The 24,321-nt window shown below is 42.5% G+C and overlaps 1 protein-coding gene across 1 annotated transcript in view; it reads right to left on the minus strand.

Moving 5' to 3' along the window:
• Positions 1-4,730: 4,730 nt before the first annotated feature.
• LOC126235067 (uncharacterized) overlaps positions 4,731-24,321 on the minus strand; it is a 145,161-nt gene continuing 125,570 nt past the window's right edge. The window contains exons 4-6 of the mRNA XM_049943801.1: positions 19,485-19,667; positions 19,294-19,358; positions 4,731-6,283 (exon numbers count right to left, since the gene is read on the minus strand). Of these exons, the coding sequence (XP_049799758.1) occupies positions 5,932-6,283; positions 19,294-19,358; positions 19,485-19,667 (600 nt within the window). The 3' untranslated portion in view covers positions 4,731-5,931. The remainder of the gene's footprint in view (positions 6,284-19,293; positions 19,359-19,484; positions 19,668-24,321) is intronic.

Below are 24,321 nucleotides of genomic sequence, written 5' to 3' on the forward strand. Positions count from 1 at the left end.
GTATTTAAAGAATTACGTGAATATCACAGGAAGAAAACCCGAATATCAGTTTGTCTGGGACATACCCTCTGCGATGTACTTCACCGTGGTTTGCAGAATATAGCTGCAGATGTAGACGTAAAAGGTGCTGTAGAAGGACTTCACACGTTAAGTGGACATATGGAGTACTGGTCAAATAGATACTAAAAAGAAAGTGGGACGAAAGAAGTCCATGATAAATCATTTTCATATGAAGTGGAAAATAGTTAAGGCACCTGCAGAGGCGTTTTAACTTGGCACTGGAGAGAGAAAAAGTAGTAGTACCTTATTATTGGCCACGAGACACCATCTGGGGCAGTGCAGGTGTAGTAGACAAATATTATTTGGGAAAGTGGCTGGAGTAGATATTGTATTGTAGGCCTATTACAGATCAAAGAAAAGAAAATAGTGCACAATCTGAAAATCTGAGGGACTGTGCCAAATACGTCGAAAAATGAAAAATTATTTTGCAGTTACTCATTACTTTAATCGCCAAATGATAGTCAAAAAACTTTTAGATTCTCTGGATTACTCAGTGCTGTCCATGGTGATACTCTTCGTGTGTGCTCGTTACAGAGCATATTTGGTCCAATGCGCCATCGTTTCAAGTTGGAGGCAGCCAATGGCAGGATGGCGTCGGGTAGCCGATTACAAGCTACATCGGAACACGTCCATATGATGGAAAATAGAAACTGCTCGTATTGTGTGGAGGGACCTTTATTATCTTCTGCATTTGCTTCAGATCGTCTTGGTTGTTAGTGGTATGTAGTACCTGTAGTACTTTTGCACCATTCTTATGTACTAAAAGGTATCAATGATTTCGCCTGAACTACTGATATTAACAGATCTATACCCAATATAGATGGCTAGAATTACAACGGCTTAAGTTAACTAATGGCCGTCAAAGCACTGTATTAACTAATTGCTTGTATGTCTCTTTGCCCCAGCAGGTGAGATTTACCAGCACTAACACAATTTATTTGCATTCTGAATGTTAACATTTCAGGTTTGTCGTCACACCAGAATTTAATAATTACTGTAATTGCTATTGAAAGAAAGTATATCATCGTTCCTTCATTAATCACTCCATCTTCTCAATTCTCTCAATCCCTCGCTATAGACTTGACCAGCATTTGCTTCAATGTAAGTTCGCAGTCTCTTACCCACTTAGGGAGCGTATCACATTACCGTTAGGCCCCCTACTGGTATTAGTTTTCACCTGGAATATTGTTTCGGCATAATGTTCGGTAATTTTTGGAAATATGTGTTAAGTTTCTATGGGGCCAAACTGCTGAGGTCATCGGGTCCCTAGGCTTACACACTACTTAATCTAACTTAAACTAACTTACGCTAAGGACAGCACACACACCTATACCTGAGGGAGGACTCGAACCTCCGACGGGGGGCAGCCGCGCGAACGTGACAAGGCGCCTGAGCCCATGCGGCGGGCAAAATGTTACCTATGTCACTGTAGCAGTATGCGGAGGTCGTGGTAAACACCGAGTTTCTTAATAATGCAAACACGAAACGCTCTGGTTTATCACTGGCCCTACGTTGGAATTTTGGAGTTCTGACTGACTTTTCACAACTTATTTTTATGCTGACTTACCTTACCGCGTGGCTAAATGTCCACTTGTACTGCCGTAGTGCACCAGCAGAACACAAAATCTGTATAAATGGACGTAGTTTACAAAAACATTATCTTACTGCACAACAACATTTTGATTGGAAAGGCCTACTAATAAGCTTTCCAAATAGAGAAACCACCCACTGTAAGTGAAGATTGTGTATCCAGCTGTGTGTCTTCCTGTAGTGCAAGCAGGTTTCCATGGCATTTTACTAGATCGACGTCATTGAGTGCAGATTGAAAGATACAGTAATCTGAACACATTCTTGGCAGTATTCCACAGCTATAGCTCCTGGTGGTCTTTCATTTGCAACTATGCGTATATACTTTATGATTTCTGATGAGGTCAGTACGAGTAACAACATAACAGAGATTTCACTCAGCATTCGCAGCATCTGTCATATATGCAGTTCTCTCAATTCCGATTGCTACTCCCATGATATTTTGAGCCATATGGTGGTCTCAGAAACACAGATGAAATAGTCAGATATTCGGAAAACACGGGAAATAGCATTAGGCAGCAAGATTAACCGAAATTCAAACTAAATTATTACAGCATGAAAATTCTTCGAATTTTATAATTATCATATTAGATTAAATTTTTTCTGCTTTGCAAATGATGACTCCACTGATTTCATTTCGAATGGTGATTTCTTTCCACATATGTTTCCTTGTGCAAGCTGGTAGATCTACGTTGCTTGGAAAAGTTTTTCAGGTTTGAAATAAACGAAATCAACTTTATGTAACTTAGCGCACTCATATGGCAACTTTAAAACACTTAAAATACGTGTTTGTGATACTTTTTATTAGAATTATTTACAAAACAGAATCCACACACTTTAATTATTTTAGTTACATTATTTTATAGTTTATAGACAAATGTGAACACTTTTTCTTAATTTTATTTTCAGTAAGTCCTTATTAGAAGCATATTTTTAATGAGTGAGGGCATTATTGTTGTAAATTATATTTGATCATCACATTAGAAAATTTGGTTATAGAATAAAATGACGTAACGAAGTTGATGGGGTATTGAAACAGGTGGATTGTATTGTTCGTGTTTTTCGAATAAAAACAGATGTTCACGAAATTGAATTACGATGCGTGTTTGAACTATGGTTCACTAAAAGGAGTGTGATGTTCTTTCACAAATGCTGAGTAATGAACGAACAACTAAGTTTGTTGTGATAGTGATCACTGTTAGCTTTATTTGTTGTGTGTTAAAAACTCACTTTTGTTCAAATGCTCATAACAGTTCAAGCAGTTATTGCTTTACTATAAAACAGTATGATCATAACAACGGAATCTCCAACAAAACCTAGTATTCTTTTTAAAATATTCTCTTAAAATCTTAATATATGCATGTATATATATATAGTTATCATACAATACATCTTCGAGGTATATGGGAGGACTTTTACCCATATGTACTGGGGATCTAGGTTTTATTTAATAACGCTGTCTCTTGAGCAAACGGGATTCAAACAAGAGCGCCCTTGTTTCGCAAAGAATCGAAACGGAGCACTAACAGAAATGTTTCAATGAACACTTTATGACATCAGGACGACAGTTCTGGAGTAGAATTTAAGAAATGGACAGCCAGGAGACAAATGATGAAATAAATACAATGTTCCAAAAAGTAACTTCAACACACAACTTGAAGAAATACTTTCTGATACATCTCATTAGGCATCATCTGCAATACAAATACATAAACCAATATTACAATGAGAAACATGAACAACATATCTGCACCAGTTGAAAGTATGTATAACATCATAATCAGCAATGTGTAACAAGACACTTTAATCATTTTACTAGAATCAACAAGAATAGTACAACCAAATAAACCGTTTATTAACTTTGAATGTTATCATCGTCATTGCATATGGTTTTACAGTACATGGGAATATAGTTGTGGCTTTGTTACGGTTCCACACAATCTCTTATACACTTATTATGGAATCACTTCATAATATCGCAGTACTAATTCTATAACTATCTTAACTCGTACCAACACAGTTTTTTACAACCTATACATTTTTTACTGTTCATATGTATAGTCATCATAACTTCGACCATCACATACGATTTAATCACTAATCAAATATTTCTTTGTTATATTGTTTCTGTGTATTGTTACAGTCAGTGTATAGAAGGGGTTTTACAAGGACGCGTCTTTTATTGCTGTCGCATTAATATCAATTTACGCTGTAGTCGAAATTTTTAAAATGTTTTTGGAAATGAAGATATATTTTCAATTAAATGAGTCTCGCTATTTATTATGCACTTTCTTTGTAGAATATTTCAATCTGACTTTTTAAAGTGATTATGTATCCTTGTTTCTGATTATAAACAGCTTTGCGTTAGAATTCTAACTTACAACGAGCTAATGAATTTGCATGTAAAGAATATCGTTTTCTATTTCTGAAATACAAAAATAACAGGACTAAAATGTTTTCTGGTTCTTAACGTAAATGCTTCTGTGAGAACTGAATTTATAAGAGAAATACTAAGAACATTATTTATAACTTCGTAGAGTTCTTTTAGCAGGTTTAAGGAAACTCTCAATTACGGAAACAGAAAGAATGTTGTGAGGTATTTTCGAAAAAATGATCATAGTTTGATTTACACAGAATTTCTCTTGTGTGTCTGCAGAAAAAAAGCTGATGTCTTTGTTTTGTTGAACTGTGTTACGATCTCGATGCTCATTGTCTTCGACAGTGACTTCTATGAGAAAAAGCATTTTATAACCGTGACAGACTTCAGGAAGTACTAAAAATTAATGCTGGCAACAGGTCGGGAGAGTATTAACATCCCATTCTCAGTTTTGAATAGTTTCTCTAGTGAATTAACGAAACTTGAGGGAAGGAAAGAATCAAAATGTAAGAAGTGAATTCCGAATTTTGATTGGCTGTAACGCAAATGACGATCTCACAGCCAGAAAATAAAGGACCGATGCCGAAGAAAGAAAGCTGCCTGCTTCCTAAAGTAAACGTATGTCATTAGGTGTGAATTTCCGTCTGTCGTAGAGAGAGAAGGAGAAGAAGACAATGACATCTGTACTTAACTATTTTTTGGGTTTTCGTATCAAGGCCATCCTGTGCTAATATAGCATCTGAGGGAAATATAAATATAACAAGAGTACATCAGTAAATTTTTGGGTGTGTAATCGCACCAAGCTAAACACAAATTAGCAACCAATGTTTTTACTATTGTCGCCGGCAGCTTTCGCCGTATGTTCAGCTGCGTGTAATTGTAGCCATATATATGCCACTGAGTTCGCCATCCATCCAGCTGTCACGTGGCATCACATATTGGCCGTTCGTGTGATGACTGAATGATAAGAATCAGGAGAAGCGAAGTACTGTTCTTTTTAAGTACTACATGACAGGTTTCAGCTTAGCGACAAACGCGGGCTGTTCTACGAAACAAACGCGTAGCAGAGCACAGACTTTGCATATAGCCCCGTAAAACTGACAAATCAGCTTTATTAGAATACCCAGATGAATGCTGCAGGCCCACACATTCTAGAGAAACTAGTTTCACGCTAAGGAGCGACTTATCACAACGAGAAAGCTTAGAGAGGATGCAGTATACGCCAAGCGGGCTCCCAGGAAAAACCTCGAGAACGGCTATAGCCTCGCTGACCAGGTTGCCAGCGACTTCAAATCGAACGTCGCCGTGAACGGAAAAATAATGCCCGATTCCAAACGACACTAGGAAACGATTACGAAAGCGATTCGTCATTGCAGAAGCTTTCATATGATTTGCTATTGAAAACCGATTTAATTGTGAAAACAAGTACCCCAGCAGTAAAATATTTGCTCTCCGGCTTCCCATTTGTATAATCTGATTTTTAGACTGATCGATATTGTTATTTGACTATTGGTGGAGAAGCTGTCCAGTTGTAAATATACAACTATCACTGCATTTTATGCCATGACACTGTTACGCGCCAAAAGTACTTCACCGACTCGGACTATAGGTCGCAAAAGCTTACCCTGTATGACACGTGTTTTGTTGCAGATATTGCAGACTACTTACAACATTTGTAATCCGCATATCCGAGAGTTAACATGTGTCGTGTGTAAATGTGACGTCGTTCTCCGAGTGTACATTTTGTGTAATACGCAACGACACTAGTTGCAGTTTGGTCCTCAGATCTACCTAGGGTTTTTCCTGCTCACGTAAAGTTGAGAGAAGCGAATTCGTCAAGGCTGAGGTATAGCGTCTCGACCGCTAGTCCCTCTACACTGCAGACGAAGAGCAATGTTCGCCGGTGGCTACACGGGAGTAGTCCTACGCAGAGTGTCGAACCCGAAGTCCCCTCTGGGCCGCAGCGCCGACACGGTGGTTTGCTGCTGCTCGTCGACCATGACTCGCTGCGGCGCCGGCTGCAGTTGCGGCTGCGTGTCGTCCAAGTCGAACGTGACGAATTCGTGTTGCAGCGACGGCGAGTACTCGTCATCGTCGTCGTCGTCGGTGGAGACGCCGTTGGGCCCGGCAGCAGTGCACACCACCCCAGGTGTCCCGCTGCCTTCTGCGTCGTCTTCGTCGCCGGCGCAGGAGTTGATGTCCGCAGTCGTCGACACCGTGTTCGTAGTCGCGTCACGCGGGAAGAAGGACGACGAACGGCTACAAAGAGACAGATAGGAAGTTTTATTTCCTGCAGTGGCACTTGGTTCAACATCAATACCACACCAACGCTTATTAACGAAAGAACGATCATATGGGATATCGAACGAAACTGGTGACTAGATTAAGAATTTCTTGACTGAGAGAATGCAGCGTGTTATATTAGGTCGAGAGTCATCGACAGATGTAGAAGTAACTTCAGGCGTGCCCCAGGGAAATGTGTTAGGGCCCTTGCTGTTTATGTTATACACGGGTTGAAACTTTAATAGTGGCAACTATCTATTTACAGCTCGTACAAAGTAGATACGTGTTTCAAAGTTTTACTGACCTTCAAAGTAGTCACCAGCATTCTGTATAACCCGTTGCCAGCGATGTGGAAGTCCTAGGATTCTCTTAGCAGTACCAGTTGTGTTGACAGTTCGAGCGGCGCGGTCTCTTGCCCGACGAATTTGTAGCAATTCTGAAGTGAATGCCGTGAAGTGTTTCCTTCAGTTTAAAAATCGAGTTGAATTTGCGAGGGCTAAAGTCAGGGGAGTACATGCCCCATCAGTCAAACAAATCAGTAACAGCTTGCACTGTACGTGCTTGAGCATTGTCCTGCACAATGATGGTCAGGTCCTGCAGAAAGTGTCATCACTTCTGTCTCTATGCTGTCCATTTTTGGAACACAGCCGGCCTGAGTGGCCGAGCGGCTCTAGGCGGTTCTAGGCGCTACAGTCTGTAACCGCGCGACGGCTACGGTGAAGAAGTGATGACACTTTCTGCAGGACCTGACCATCATAGTGCAGGACAATGCTCAAGCACATACAGTGCAAGCTGTTACTGATTAGTTTGACTGATGGGGCTGCTAAGTGCTATACCATCTGCTGCACTCCCCTGATTTAAGCCCTCGTGAGTTCAACTCGATTTCTAAACTGAAGGAAACACTTCACGGCATTTTTTTCAGGCCGCGCCGCTCGATCTGTCAACACAACTGGCATTGCTAAGAGTATCCTACGACTTCCACATCACTGGCAACGGGTTACACAGAATGGTGGTGGCTATTTTGAACGTGATGACTGGGTGTTGTGTGTTGTCCTTAGGTTAGTTAGGTTTAAGTAGTTCTAAGTTCTAGGGGACTGATGACCATAGATGTTAAGTCCCATAGTGCTCAGAGCCATTTGAACTATTTTGAAGATCAGTAAAACTTTGAAACACGTATATATTTTGTACGAGGTGTAAATAAATAGTTGCCACTATTAAAGTTTCAACTCTCGTACATTTATGACCTGACAGACAATATTAACACATAGTAGCCTTTAGTAACCTCAGTCTTCTCACAGATGATACAGTTAAAGTACTATCGAAAAAAGTGACATATTCAATCAGATCTTGACAGGATTTCAAAGCGGTGCAAAGATTGGCAACTTTCCTTAAGGGCGCAGAAATGTAGAATTATGCACCCCATAAAACTAATGCAAGTATCTGGATGTAACAGTCTGTAGGGATGTGAAATGGAGTTATCAAACACACTCAGCTCTAGATAAATCAGGTGGCAGACTTCGGCTCATATCACTTAAATTGAAGGTGGAGGAGGGAGAAAGGAAGGGAAAGGGAAGAAGCTAATGATATCAGCTGCTTTGGGATTTTATGTGAAGTCAGCAGCAACGAGTGAAAATGTCTGCTGGATGTGACTGGAATCCAAGCTCTTCTTCTTGTTAGGCAGCTGCGTTAACCACTGCATATCCAAGAGACAGTGTTTATCGCAGCTGGGCAGACTGTCTCGGCAGCTCCTCAGCCGACTCACATTCCCACCTAGCGCCACCTACCCGCAGTCCCCGTGCATGTCCTTCATGCTCGTTAATTTTAGATTCCCGCTGGAGGTCGAACGTAAATGCGCATCCACACTGAAGGTTGTGGACTTCAATGCCCATTGAGGTGAAGTTATATGAATGCGAGATGCCTGTTCATTCAGGCAAATCGTTCGACCTCCAGCGGGAATCTAAAATTAACAAGAGTGGAGGACATGGACGGGGACTGATGATATGTGGCACTAGATGGGAATGTGAGTCGTTGTGTGCTGAGATAATCTTTGCATTTGCAAATACACTGTGTCCGGGTGGCTCAGTGGTTAATGCAACTGCCTAGTAAGCGAGAGACCTCGGGTTGGAGTCCCAGTCCGGCACACATTTTCACTCGACGCCACTGACTTTGTACAAAGTCCCGATGCAACTGATACCATTAGTTCCTTTCCCTTCCTTTCCTTTCTCCCCCCACCACCTGCAATTTATATAATGTGTATCACAGCTGTAGATTCCACTTGGTATCTGTTCTTTCGGACATAACCAAAAGAACAGACACAAGACATTCATGTAAGACTTCAGTTCATTGGAAGAATACTAGGAAAAGGCTGTCACTCTACAAAAGAGATTGCTAGTAAAATACCTGTGCCAACCGTCCTTGTATGTTGCTCTAGTGCATGACACCGATATCATTAGGTCTAACGGGAAATACTGAACTATGATCGCAGGTTTGTTTGACTCGCGGTGTAGTGTCACAGACAAACGAGACATCTGAATCGGCAGACGCCAGTTATCCTGCAAAAGCCTTTTTACAAAGATGCAATAACCGGTATTAACTGAAGAATCTAGCGGTATCTTTCAGCCCCCAACATATCGCTCCCATAGGGACTGCGAAGACAGGATTAGACTAATTACAGTGTGCGACGTGGCTCTGTGCCAATCATTCTACTTGCGCTCCATATGCGAATAGAATGGGAGTAAATGGTAAAATGAGAAGTACCCACTGCCAAGCATTTCACAGTGGTTACTAGAGTACATGTGTAGATGTAGAAAACTACAGAGGCTGCATCACACCATTTGTACTAGCAAAGAACCTCTGAAAAAGTTTAGAGTAAACAGTAAAATAGGTGTTCTTCACAACAGCAGTTACATAGCTTCATGAGACACAGTACACCAGGCCAGACGGAATCATTACACACAGAATTCGACGTCTATCAGCGGTACTCGAAGAATACTAGTAGAGAAATAAACATACAGGGCCAAAAGACGTTACTTTTCACGCGATGGCGTATTTTTAGAGATTTCAGTAAGGGTCCAATTCGGAGGATTTCGCTGTCTGTCAATATAGGTTATTGCCCTGGAACTTTTCTCATGCCGAGCAGTGAATATAAGCCCACTGGATGCAAGCATTTTAATCGTCATCTTGGATGACAAAGTTTGGTATGCTACAGTCCTGCCATAAGATTGCAACCTAGGAGGGATACCTAGTTATTCAACTCGATCCAGCAGTCCAGAGATAAAGATGCTTCTGTACAGAAACCATTTGATGCAGAAGTAAAACATCACAGAATCTTCAATGGTTTTCTCCACCACTTGTACAGACATTAGGAAGACATGTTGGTATTCAGTGGGCATAACTCGGCAAATTCACATACAGAGAGGAAAGTGATCTATCAGGCTCGACAAGTATGCAGTTCTCCACAGTTCAATAGGGATGGGATCTATTCTCGCCCTGGATTTTTCGAGAAAACGTCGACAGTTCCGGCGTTCTGTGAACATCCTCTTGAAACAGCTGCACAAGAAACTACCTCACAGCGAGAGGAAATGTGTCTCCATAGTAACACTTCTCAAAGACACTTCTCGGGTGTACTCGTAGAATAAGAACTCATTTAAGATCATGATCATGGACACTAGTACCCCGATTTTTCCACTGCTTGTTTCCTTCTGAGAAGGGAAATACAGCACTAAAATGAATACAACTCTGAGACCAAATGTCCTGAGCTGAATTAACAGAGTAGCTTTTTCATGTACCTGATGTCGATACCTAATTACTCAATACCTTGTTTAATTTAAACCTCCATTACTTTTTTATTTTGGCTTATTTTAGCTTTTTAGCTTACTGAAGCTTATTAAAGCAAGTAACGTAACGAGCATCATCTCTGTCCTCCATAAAGTTATAGTAATTCGTAGTTTCCTGTCTCTAAATTCTCTAGTGCAACTAGACTAATTTAAACTGTATTAAAGAACTTTTATTATGTTCATTAACAGATTCAAAAAATAAGGATAAGTTAAGAATAGTAATTTTAGAATAAATCGAAAGTATTCGCAACTACTAAAATCCGTGATCGCGACGTGTATAACCTAGCGAAAAAGTCATTCAGTTCATAACAACCAGTTACAAAGCTTCTGCAGTCCTATCAGCGTAGTAACGTGTTCATTTTACGTGACTGTCACGTTTCCAAATAAAGGACGCCCATAAAAGAATGTACCAGTCACAAATTGTAGTAGTATCAACTGTAATCGTTGTATAGTCTTGGTTCAAAGGGTTTTGAATAAGAGCATGTGAGAGTAGTGTCTTGTTGTTTTCAAGTTTGCCAAGAGTGAACCTTTAATTTCAGTTCAACTTCCATTTGATTTAAACTTTAACTGTGCCGCCCCCCTCGTGGCAAAAATATTTGTCGATGGTGTAATCAGTTCGAAAGGGATAAACACGGGACGACCAAACGTGTCTTAAGAGGATGTCGACCGTGTTCATAGCACTAAGGAGTGTATTCTGAAAGAAAGTCTTCAACTTCAGTTGCCAAGGATAACACTGTGGAAAGTTTTAAGGTAACATTTACGTATGTGTCTATACTAGCTACATTTGGTACATGATTTAAAGCCAGGTGCCTATGGTGTACGTTATAACTTTTCAAGAGAAGTTTGCCGCGGGGAGATGACTTTCTTGATCGTGTGATGTTCAGTGACGAGATACCCACAATGTTCGTATGTAGAGATCAGAACATTCTCATGAACTTGTAAATTGTCAAAGAGATTCCCCAAAATAACATTTTATGCACTATGCCCTGACATCAAGAGTACGGAGTATTTTTTTTTTTTCGTTTAAGCTACCGACGTAGGGATGGTTTGATGGTTTATCAAGATATGTTCCAAGAATGGTTATTTCTCCAGTTAGAAGGAGAACATGAAAATTTTATTTGGCAACAAGATGGGGACCCTCCTCATTAGCATCTCTTTCTACCAGGGTGTTGAGCATCGAAGTCCCTGATCAGTGGATTGGTCGTAATGGTCGATTTTCTGGTTTCTACATTCATGTAACCTTACGCCATGTGATTTTTCCATTGGATCTTTGTAAAAGACCGTGTCTGCATGTTCACTGCTACATAATGATTTGCCAGAGTGGAGACATACAACTGAATTGCTTCCATTACGCTGAACGTGTTAACCAAACTGTGGGAAGAATTGGATTTAAGGTTGAATGTATGCCACATAACTACTGGGGCACATTTTGAACATTTGTAAGAAAAACTAAGTAAGTTTACCTTTAATTTGATGTATGATTTGTTGTAAATAGTCTAAATGAAATTTCTGTAACACGCCATTGGAACTGGGACATTCTTTTATGGACACCCTGTAGTATTAACGCTGCTCGTACGCATTTCCTGTTCAGCTCATCCAACCTGACACTCTCGAGAAGTTACGGGAGTGCGATTCGTCTTTCAATTTCTGTGGTTCATTGCTGGTTACTAATTGCTGGTCGTTAACTTCGTTGGCACGAGTAATTAAGAAACCCTTGCACATCGTTCTGCTTCTGATGTTCATGCAACGACGTTCTGCAGAATTCTTGCCTTGCTGTTAGAAGGCACGTAATACACCAGCTGTCGCATTCAATTATTACCAGCTTTCGACCACATATAAATTGTTAGTTCTCTGTAGACTAGAGTTTCATTTATAAATCTTAATATGGTAACCAGTGTCGACTTACAGATTCTGTGACTATCTTACATGATTATCATTGGTGCACCAGAATGCAATAACCGCATTTATACCTTTACGTTGTATCGTCTTTGTACCCCACATTACATACTGCGAACGAGACAGGCGCCTCCACAGCCACACTGGAACATAACAAGCCTCCAGTCTCTATTCGACACTTCCCACATGACTTACAGGTACCTGAAATTATTACTATCTCCGCCACTGTAAGTGACTTTTTTTTAATTTCGCGAGCTTATCACAATAAAGAGGAAGAGACAGGGGCGTCATTGGAACGTGAAGCACACTAGTCGTACGATGGTTCTCGCTCGTCTAAGGACACACAAAATCGTGGTGGTTAGTGTCCAAATAAACTATATAATATGTTACCGAACTAAATTAAATTTCATTAAAAAGAGACATAGGAAACGATAAACGAGTGAAAATAGTATACACAATGGTCCACAAAATGTTCTAATCAACTATGAACATCCTAAAATGTTGGCTGGGCGAAAATACCTTCATCAAGCTGAGTTTTGCTTCACTATAAATTGCATAAAAGTTGAGAAGATGAACAAAAATTTGCTATGATACGAGGGCTATTCCGAAAGTAAGGTCCGATCGGTCACGAAATGGAAACGACTGTGAAAATCCGATAAAGCTTTGCACAGATGTGTTGGGTAGTGTCTCTAGTATAACCCCAGTTAGCATCACGTCGCTCTTCTCATTTCTGAGCTCGCAGTGAGTGCGTAAAGATGTCTAGAAAATAGTGTCTGCCGCCAAGTACGGGGGCCTGGTGAGAAATTTCCCCTGAAGCTATGCAGCTAACATTACATAACTGTCGTGCTGTTTCGTCTTCAAGACAATTCTCAGCCGCATTCTGCAGGGGCAATGAAGATGCTCCTGCATCGTTTTCAAATGGAAATGTGAGAGTACCCACAATACAGCCCGTAATTGTCTCCCTCTGAGTTTCAGTTCTGGTCACATGAACCGCTGGTTATGAAGACAACATTTCGGCACAAGACAACGAGCCGTAGGCCAGCGTAGAGAATTGGCGGAGAGCACTGGCGGCTGCCTTCTATAGCGAGGGTATGGGAAAGTTGGTACAACGCTACGATACACGTCTAAGTCGGGTCGGCGACTATGGAGATAAGTAGCTGCAAGGTGTATCTAACTGTTGCAAATAAAACATTTTTGATTTTTACCGTGGTTTCCATTTCGCGACCTATCGGACCTTACTTTCGGAATAGCCCTCGTATATTACTTAGGTTATTGTCACGTAAATCAGATGGTTCGTTCATAGCTCCCGAAATCACATAACCCGTGAATATTTCAGCAAGCGTTATTTTAGGAAGATCATTGAGCAGCCATGATTATCCTTTCCATCGAAACCTGGAGTGCTCGTTGTGCGAGGTATGCAAGAGAGTATCCGTGAACTTTCGAAAATAGAAGTGCTGACAAAATTGAAGCTATGAAGATCGGTCGTGAGTAGTGCTGCGATAGCTTAGATGGTTTTAATCATCCACAAAGCCAAAACATACTTGTGCGCTGTACATTAGTATGCGTTTTAAGCCAATAGTTGGCAGAAACTGTAATTTTACAGCAGAAAGGTTTTTCGTAATAGCAGTTCGTTTAAAATGTTTTAGGTGCGACTTAACAATGTCTATGAAATGTCGAAGAGCTCGAAACCGTTAATCGTAAATTGTTTATAAATTTTTTCCGCACTCTAGTTGGTACTAAAAGTTCTTGGATACCTTAGGTGCTAATTAATTCTCGATGGACCCACAAACACACTTACTGTCAGCAGTTTATTTTTAGGCTGTCGGGCACGAGTGAGAAAAAACGTCAGTGTGGAATCTAGCTTTTCCTTTATCTTCGTTGGACTTACACATTTTAACCCTTAACTAACAAGGTGACTTTTCTGCAACGTTTGGTGCGAGGTGGTATTTGTGGAACCTCTACGTTTAAACTGAGATTGGGGCAAAAATCATTCAAAATTTTTAATTTAAATTATATAAAATTTATTTTTGTAATTATGTGTGTTGTTTAAATGCTTATTGTTGATTCTATTTACTAAATAGAACCTGGAGTACATACTTTCCTGCCTTTTTCAGATGGTGCACATGAAAAACTGTTACAGACCTAAATTTTAAATTCTGGACAATTATGTAGCAAGTAACTGTTCATGTAAAACTAAATTCCCGGGTTGAAACTTGCGCATAAAAAGTTATCTCCATCGGTACAAAAAGAAAGTCTGCAAAACTGACAATAAATGCTAGGATCTACAATTTTTTTTACTATCGCTCAGAATATACAGGGTGTTTCAAAAATGACCGGTATATTTGAAACGGCAATAAAAACTAAACGAGCAGCGATAGAAATACACCGTTTGTTGCAATATGCTTGGGACAACAGTACATTTTCAGGCGGACAAACTTTCGAAATTACAGTAGTTACAATTTTCAACAACAGATGGCGCTGCAAGTGATGTGAAAGATATAGACGACAACGCAGTCTGTGGGTGCGCCATTCTGTACGTCGTCTTTCTGCTGTAAGCGTGTGCTGTTCACAACGTGCAAGTGTGCTGTAGACAACATGGTTTATTCCTTAGAACAGAGGATTTTTCTGGTGTTGGAATTCCACCGCCTAGAACACAGTGTTGTTGCAACAAGACGAAGTTTTCAACGGAGGTTTAATGTAACCAAAGGACCGAAAAGCGATACAATAAAGGATCTGTTTGAACAATTTCAACGGACTGGGAACGTGACGGATGAACGTGCTGGAAAGGTAGGGCGACCGCGTACGGCAACCACAGAGGGCAACGCGCAGCTAGTGCAGCAGGTGATCCAACAGCGGCCTCGGGTTTCCGTTCGTCGTGTTGCAGCTGCGGTCCAAATGACGCCAACGTCCACGTATCGTCTCATGCGCCAGAGTTTACACGTCTATCCATACAAAATTCAAACGCGGCAACCCCTCAGCGCCGCTACCATTGCTGCACGAGAGACATTCGCTAACGATATAGTGCACAGGATTGATGACGGCGATATGCATGTGGGCAGCATTTGGTTTACTGACGAAGCTTATTTTTACCTGGACGGCTTCGTCAATAAACAGAACTGGCGCATATGGGGAACCGAAAAGCCCCATGTTGCAGTCCCATCGTCCCTGCATCCTCAAAAAGTACTGGTCTGGGCCGCCATGTCTTCCAAAGGAATCATTGGCCCATTTTTCAGATCCGAAACGATTACTGCATCACGCTATCTGGACATTCTTCGTGAATTTGTGGCGGTACAAACTGCCTTAGACGACACTGCGAACACCTCGTGGTTTATGCAAGATGGTGCCCGGCCACATCGCACGGCCGACGTCTTTAATTTCCTGAATGAATATTTCGATGATCGTGTGATTGCTTTGGGCTATCCGAAACATACAGGAGGCGGCGTGGATTGGCCTCCCTATTCGCCAGACATGAACCCCTGTGACTTCTTTCTGTGGGGACACTTGAAAGACCAGGTGTACCGCCAGAATCCAGAAACAATTGAACAGCTGAAGCAGTACATCTCATCTGCATGTGAAGCCATTCCGCCGGACACGTTGTCAAAGGTTTCGGGTAATTTCATTCAGAGACTACGCCATATTATTGCTACGCATGGTGGATATGTGGAAAATATCGTACTATAGAGTTTCCCAGACCGCAGCGCCATCTGTTGTTGAAAATTGTAACTACTGTAATTTCGAAAGTTTGTCTGCCTGAAAATGTACTGTTGTCCCAAGCATATTGCAACAAACGGTGTATTTCTATCGCTGCTCGTTTAGTTTTTATTGCCGTTTCAAATATACCGGTCATTTTTGAAACACCCTGTATTTGATTTTAATTAACAGTTTACATATTTTACTGGAGAAACAAAGGTCCTCATCACAACTATCCTGAAGTTCTTCCTCTGAATGATCCTTCGCTAAAAGAGCTGTGATGATTGGCTATTGTAAAAGCGTCGTCTTTTTCGTGTATTTCTTGATCTGTGTTGCTGCCATTTTACTCCATTCACAGACCAACAATTTCATGAAATTTAGGGCAGTAAACACCGACACATTCCTGCGAACACATTTTGTACTATAGAGGAAAAAACAGGTTCGTAGTTCACGATTGGCGGTCTAGGACACCCAAAAAGTGTCTACACGTGTCAACAACAAAAAAAGAAGGCGATAATGCTACCGACAGTAAGAAAGACATTGCAGGATTGGTGACTTAAGGAAGGCGGGGGAGTTACTGAAGGTTTCTGCCGGAAGTGACCTTGGAGAGTGAGTTCGAAAATTTTTGCACGGTCTGAGACACACCTCGCGAGTTAAGGGTTAAACCTGAATTCTTTATCATAGCTCGTAATTCAGAATTATCCTTGTCTCACGAAAACCTTGGCACTTAATTATTTACACAAGCCCTCGAACGAGCAACTAAATGTGTATTGTAACATCCACGTGATAAATTTTTGGCTACAGTGCGACGAGAGGAAATTATGCCTCTAACAGTTATAAACATTATGTATTCGACGTATGGAAAAACAGTGAATACGATGATAAATATTAATTATTTATATAATATTCTATGATGTAATTAGACATATCGATGTGTATCATACAAAGACAATGATAATTGTAAATTCCTTTTATGATCTGCGTTTGTCTTCCTTTGTTTTTACCTTCTGTTGGATGGCTTTTGTAGGTTCAGCACGCAAGACGCATATCAAACTGAGGTCTGTTAAGAAATTGTAATTATTTGTTAATTATTACTTGAAAATAGAGTTCATTATTATTATAAACATAAGTGAATAATTATTTGTAACTGTAATTCCTCTCTCAGTAAGCATTATCTGTGTTAATTGTTTCTTTCCGCTGCAAGGAGTGCAGCTATTGATGATAGCGATTTGTATCGCGTTTTTGTCTGTGTTTTCATTAGAAACAAATCAAATGTTTGCTTGATGAGGTCTAAATAGTGCGCAATATGAAAGTATAGTTTATAGAATTTAATAATCATTTCAAATACTTACTTATTTGGTCCAACAATAGAAAGTCTCTATCAATTGTCTGCCGCCATCTTAACAATTATCTCAGCGGCAAATTCAAATTACGAAACTCTGCAGGCATAAATGCCGAACGTAATACAAATGTGTAAAAATAAATGTGCACCGGCGGTCCCGAACTCATTTGAATGAAAATAATTCGAATCAGATTGGTTCTTTAAAAATAGTGCTCATAGCACGATCGTTATAACAAACTTTGATGTATGGATCCGAAATTAATTACGCACGAGTTGCGAAGAATATTGTTTCAGGTAACATACGACAGTGTTGTGCGCGGCTGATATTCGGTGGTTTCAGTGATCATTTTGCTGAAGATAACTGTTTCCATTATAATCCATAGTTGTATAGAATCTGTTGTATGAACTGTGATTTAGAGACACTTACACAACTTACAGACAGCACTTTAACACGACGTTAACTTGGAGTTCTTTAGCAACTTGATGAAATCTTTAGCGGGAGAAAAATTATCTAGTAATTACTCAATGTAATAAAATAAGATTATCATTTCCATTTACAAATTAGTTAAATATCAAACCACTGAATAACACAGCGAACGCCACAGTATGTTTGAACCTTCAGGACAGCATTGTTTTTAGAGTAGTATTTGACAAATGATGTAGTAGTTGCTGTTAACTTTCATATCATATGTGTGTTCAGCAGAGTAACTATACAGGGTGAAAAGTATTTAAACCGACAAACTCTGGGAGGTTGTAGGGGACATCAAAACAACTATTTTTCCCTAATGTTATTTTTTCCTGTGAGTGTATTTAAACCAGTAGAGGAAGATTTCTCTGGCGGCAAATTAATTAAACCAACAAACACTTTTCAATTTTTTTATGACCAAGAGACAACACATTAACACAACCCAATTTCAGTTACAGTAGATTTTCAAAAACGCCTCCATTGACACGTAAACAAATGTTACACCATCGGATCATGTTCTGTCTGACATGGGCAAAAACCCCAGGAGTATCCTGATTTGTTCCTGCTGCTGCTAGTATCCGGGCAACCAGATTTTCTTCGGATGCAACAGGAGTTGCGTAAACAGGGTTGCGCATCTCTTTTCACACAAAAAAGTCCAGAGGGAACATATCTGGGGATCGAGCAGGCCATGGTACAGGGCCACCTCTGCCAATCCACGTTCCTGGGAACCGTCGGTCCAGGAGTCGCCGCACACGACGACTGAAATGTGCCGGCGCCCCGTCATGTTGGAACCTCATGCGTTGTCTTGTAGGGAGCGGGACGTCTTCCAGCAGTTCTGGGAATGCTCTGGCGAGAAAATTGTGATAGTGCCTGCCATTTAATGGCCTAGGTAGCAGATACGGCCCAGTTAAACTCCCCAGCTACACCGACCCACACATTAACGAAGAACCGCACTTCATGAGCGCTAGTAACTGTGGCATGTGGGTTATCCTCACTCCAAACATGTGATTTGTGCATGTTGAAGACTCCATCACGCCTGAAAGTTGCTTCATCGGTAAACAACACAGAGGATGGAAATGTAGGATGTATTTCACACTGTTCCAGGTACCACTGCGAAAACTGTGCTCTGGGTAAATAATCAACGGGGCCCAGGTTGTGGACACGCTGTAAGTGCAATGGACGTAACAATTCCTCTCGAAGGACTGTTATTAAATTCGTCTGATTCGTCCCCACGTTACGTGCAAATGCACGAGTGCTGATTCAAGGATCCCGCTCCACATGCTGCCAGACAGCTCCCTCAAATTGCAGCGTTCTTACAGTGCGACGGCGTCCCTGTCCAGGTAATCCGCTAAATGACCCGGTCTCACGCAGACGTTGGTACACAGCAGGAAAGGTCGTATGGTGCGCTACGTAGTACGCACTAACCGTATCAGTGTACTCACTCCAGGTGTATCGCTCCATTAGTAAACAAAGACAAGGCACTACTACACTGGTGGACAGCAGTTGCCTACAACTGAATAACGTAATACGCCCTCTAAGAACTGAAGATCGTACTACGGCCTCTAATAACTGAAGAGCGTAATACGGCCTCCACCGGTTTAAATAATCCTCATAGGAAAAAATGACATTAGGGAAAAATATTTGTTTTGATGTCCCCTACAACCTCCCAGAGTTTGCCATTTTAAACACTTTCCACCTTGTAGAACGTCCTCCGTAGGCTTTTGTTATGAGAATGTGATACTTGTGGAATATAAACCTTGAAGTTGAAAGCTCTCGCTGGTGATGATGGTGGTGATGGTGATGGTGGTGGCCGTGGTGATGCAACGTCGGAGGCGGAGGGGGCGTGGGACCGCAGTCGTCGTCGATGTGCGCGTGGTAGCGGTGGTAGTGCGGCGGCGGCGGCGGCAGCGTGTGGTGGTGGTAGAGGTGGCGGTGGTAGGGCGGCGCGGGGGCGGGCACGGGGGCGTGGAAGCAGCCGCCCGCGGAGCGCAGGTCCTGGTGCGACCGGCTCAGGCATGGCGGCGGCGGCGGCGGCGACCGGCAGTGGTCTTCCGGGGGCGGCAGCCGGGACGTGCTGCCCCCGCCGAGCCCGCGGCCGGACTCCAGCATGTAGCGCCGGTGCGGGATCACCTGCACACGCCACGCTGATGTCAGTGGCAAGTCTTAATACGCTCGTAGATAATTCTTACCCAGGAGCAGATTAACGGATCAAAGGAGGATCTATGCACCCAAATTGCTTGGGGATGAGATATCATGACTCAGCCCTCCAAAAACGTTTTAATAAAAGCTTTTGTATTTGAGTATATATAAATTACTAAATTTCTCAGTCATCTTTCGAATAATTACTTAAAATAAAATAATGTTTTAATACAAAAAATGGTTCAAATGGCTCTGAGCACTATGGGACTTAACTGCTGAGGTCATCAGTCCCCTAGAACTTAGAACTACTTAAACCTAACTAACCTAAGGACATCACACACACCCATGCCCGAGGCAGGATTCGAACCTGCGACCGAAGCAGGTCACAGGTTCGAATCCTGCCTCGGGCATGGATGTGTGTGATATCCTCAGATTAGATCGGTTTAAGTAGTTCTAAGTCTAGGGGACTTATGACCTCAGATGTTGTGTCCTATAGTGCTTAGAGCCATTTGAACCATATGTTGCAGTTTATTGTGACCAGAATCTGACAAGGACCTGAAACAGCTCAAAAACCAGCAGAGACTGGGCGACTGGCCAGGAACCATCAGCAGCAGTTAGCCAAGGATGAAAAGGACAACAACGAGGAGAAAATGTTCAACAGGGACAACATGGCAAAGTAACAAAGTTCAAAGAGCGGAAACCTAAGGTGTACCGAAATTTGAGATCAAACCAATGGAATATAACGAGAACAATATAAAAGCGCAGCGAATACACACAGAAGGGAGAGCCATGGGGTGAATAGCTTCATGGTGCAGCTGGAAAAACTAACTGTCTGGCAAGGAGGGCGCGACCCTTGCGGCGCCGTTTGTCCAGCACTACAGAGACGAATGTGGCAGTGAAATCCAGCAGCCGTCATCGAGTTCGACGCATGCTGCATAGAAAGCATTCTGACACTACACACACAATACGCAATCCCTGCAGGGCAGTCGAGACGTCGGATATTACCAATGGCTGGCCGCGCGGGGTAGCCGCGCGGTCTTCAGCGCCTTGCCACGGTTCGCGCGGCTCCCCCTGTCGGAGGTTCGAGTCCTCCCTCGGGCATGGGTGAGTGCGTTGTCCTTAGCGTAAGTTAGCTTAAGTTAGATTAAGTAGTGTGTAAGCCTAGGGACTGATGACCTCAGCAGTTTGGTCCCAAAGGAACTTATCACAAATTTCCAAAATTATTACCAACGCTTTTTACCCTACCGCCACCCTTAGGAAGCCAACTGCATCAGACAGACAAGGAAGTGAGTTAATATTGCATTGTCACTCGTTCTTAGTTATGTTTAAAATTTCAAGTCTCTAGCTCATGGGGGAGTTAGTTTGAAACCAATCGCAATATTTGTATTGGTCAGAAAGACAGAAAAGAAAGCGGCCTAAGAAAAAGCTGATAAAAATGCAGCAGACTGAAGACTGAGAGACTCAAAAATGCAAGGAATTCCTGAAATTTGCTGCTACGTTTATCACAGAATGAATTGCTTGCGAGAGGGTCTGCCCACATGGAAAGGCCTGCAGTGCAAACAGTGAAAGACACGCATTCATAGGTAGCAGCTATCAACGACAAATTCGAGACTGTTCATGAGTGAACAGGTAGAACTGGCAAATCATCGGAAGCTGAGTTAGGCAAGTCAGAAAGGAAAACACCTTTCGCCGGCCGGTGTGGCCAAGCGGTTAAAGGCGCTACAGTCTGGAACCGCGTGGCCGCTACGGTCGCAGGTTCGAATCCTGCCTCGGGCATGGATGTGTGTGATGTCCTTAGGTTAGTTAGGTTTAAGTAGTTCTAAGATCTAGGGGACTGATGACCTCAGCAGTTAAGTCCCATAGTGCTCAGAGCCATTTTTGAAGATTTACTCACCGACGACAGAGGTCATTTATGAAACCGCCTTTTGATAAGTTCTAGAGTATTGTTTATCCGTCTGAAAGTCTTACCAAGCTGGATTACCGGAAGAGATAACTAAGTTCCAAAGAACATCTGCCCGATTCGGCTTGGGAACAAGAACGAGAGGGAGAATGAGAGCCCAGTTATCTGTCGTGGCAGACGCTCTATCGAGTCAAGAGATACATTACTTTCTCCAGTGTCGTTGCGGCGATGAAAGTAAAAGAATTCGAGCTTCTACAGACAGTTCCTCATAACTATTCTTCTTGCGTACCACACGCGAACGTAACAGGTAGCGAGGAAAATAATCTTGGAATACAGCGTGTCCTCTATCACAGATTGTACAGCGAAGATAGATGAAGAGCACCAAAGTTGTTCACTTAAAATACTTTCGGAAGATTTTGAGGTGTCGTAAAGACAGTTCTCATTAAACGACGTATAGTTTCGTGTCATAGCGAAGTTAATTACAGAAGTATTAGTATCAACATTTTTTCAGTGGAGCCTTAGAAATTCAGCGCCTTAGCCATGAAAGCGATAAATTCAAAGGAGTATCATTATCTACGATTAAGGTTCAACGTGCAGAGACAGAGCATAACCTCGAAATGGAAGAAGGTTGGGGAAGGCCTATGTCATTTTCATAGGAACCATCCCGGTATTTAGTTTCACCAATTTAAGGAAAACTTGAAACCGATTGGTTTGACGGGAGTTTGAAACTCCGCTCTCTGAAATGCAGATCCATTAAGCTAAAGACTGCGCCACATCGATAGGTTCATTTTTCTAAATTAAATAAGTAATATCAGAGAAACTATAGTTTTTACCACAAACTATTAGAATTTCTCTGTTTGGACATGAACTGGTCGTTGTTTTTTTGCGGAAGTTTGTGGCTAAGCACCGACTCTAAATGGCGGATTAACAATTAATTTAAAACTGATACTTATTATACTTGGCTACATCAGATTGGGCCTATAATTCGCTGAAAGATAAATGACATGGCTAGAAATTAGGGATGGTTCACCAAGTTACTAGGGTAATAGTTCTACTTTTTTCCAGAGCCTTGAAAGAAAGATGGTCACATATTGAATGGATATGCAGAACAATAAATTTAGCTATTAAGATGTCTCATTCATTAGAGTAGCAGCACAGAAAAAATACAAAGTTCTTAATTTTTTACCATTTTCATTTTTTGCGCTAATGTACAAATCCGAGCAGTTTAGTTCCGATCCACTACACAAATAGATTATTTTCAGCCACATTCCAACAAGTTGGGAGTAGGGCAGAGGGACGTCTGAATCGGAATGTATTGAAGCAGGTTTGACGTTCCGAGATTTGTATTACAGTCAAGGGCGACCCCTCAGATACTTTGATCGGTACCAGAGGATTGGAGCTATTTTATTTGTTTCTGGGAGAATACGTCTGTGTCAAAAATAAGGAAACCTAATGTTTATATACACTCCTGGAAATGGAAAAAAGAACACATTGACACCGGTGTGTCAGACCCACCATACTTGCTCCGGACACTGCGAGAGGGCTGTACAAGCAATGATCACACGCACGGCACAGCGGACACACCAGGAACCGCGGTGTTGGCCGTCGAATGGCGCTAGCTGCGCAGCATTTGTGCACCGCCGCCGTCAGTGTCAGCCAGTTTGCCGTGGCATACGGAGCTCCATCGCAGTCTTTAACACTGGTAGCATGCCGCGACAGCGTGGACGTGAACCGTATGTGCAGTTGACGGACTTTGAGCGAGGGCGTATAGTGGGCATGCGGGAAGCCGGGTGGACGTACCACCGAATTGCTCAACACGTGGGGCGTGAGGTCTCCACAGTACATCGATGTTGTCGCCAGTGGTCGGCGGAAGGTGCACGTGCCCGTCGACCTGGGACCGGACCGCAGCGACGCACGGATGCACGCCAAGACCGTAGGATCCTACGCAGTGCCGTAGGGGACCGCACCGCCACTTCCCAGCAAATTAGGGACACTGTTGCTCCTGGGGTATCGGCGAGGACCATTCGCAACCGTCTCCATGAAGCTGGGCTACGGTCCCGCACACCGTTAGGCCGTCTTCCGCTCACGCCCCAACATCGTGCAGCCCGCCTCCAGTGGTGTCGCGACAGGCGTGAATGGAGGGACGAATGGAGACGTGTCGTCTTCAGCGATGAGAGTCGCTTCTGCCTTGGTGCCAATGATGGTCGTATGCGTGTTTGGCGCCGTGCAGGTGAGCGCCACAATCAGGACTGCATACGACCGAGGCACACAGGGCCAACACCCGGCATCATGGTGTGGGGAGCGATCTCCTACACTGGCCGTACACCACTGGTGATCGTCGAGGGGACACTGAATAGTGCACGGTACATCCAAACCGTCATCGAACCCATCGTTCTACCATTCCTAGACCGGCAAGGGAACTTGCTGTTCCAACAGGACAATGCACGTCCGCATGTACCCCGTGCCACCCAACGTGCTCTAGAAGGTGTAAGTCAACTACCCTGGCCAGCAAGATCTCCGGATCTGTCCCCCATTGAGCATGTTTGGGACTGGATGAAGCGTCGTCTCACGCGGTCTGCACGTCCAGCACGAACGCTGGTCCAACTGAGGCGCCAGGTGGAAATGGCATGGCAAGCCGTTCCACAGGACTACATCCAGCATCTCTACGATCGTCTCCATGGGAGAATAGCAGCCTGCATTGCTGCGAAAGGTGGATATACACTGTACTAGTGCCGACATTGTGCA

The sequence above is a fragment of the Schistocerca nitens genome, chromosome 2 (assembly GCF_023898315.1).
Source record: "Schistocerca nitens isolate TAMUIC-IGC-003100 chromosome 2, iqSchNite1.1, whole genome shotgun sequence".
Taxonomy (NCBI): domain Eukaryota; kingdom Metazoa; phylum Arthropoda; class Insecta; order Orthoptera; family Acrididae; genus Schistocerca; species Schistocerca nitens.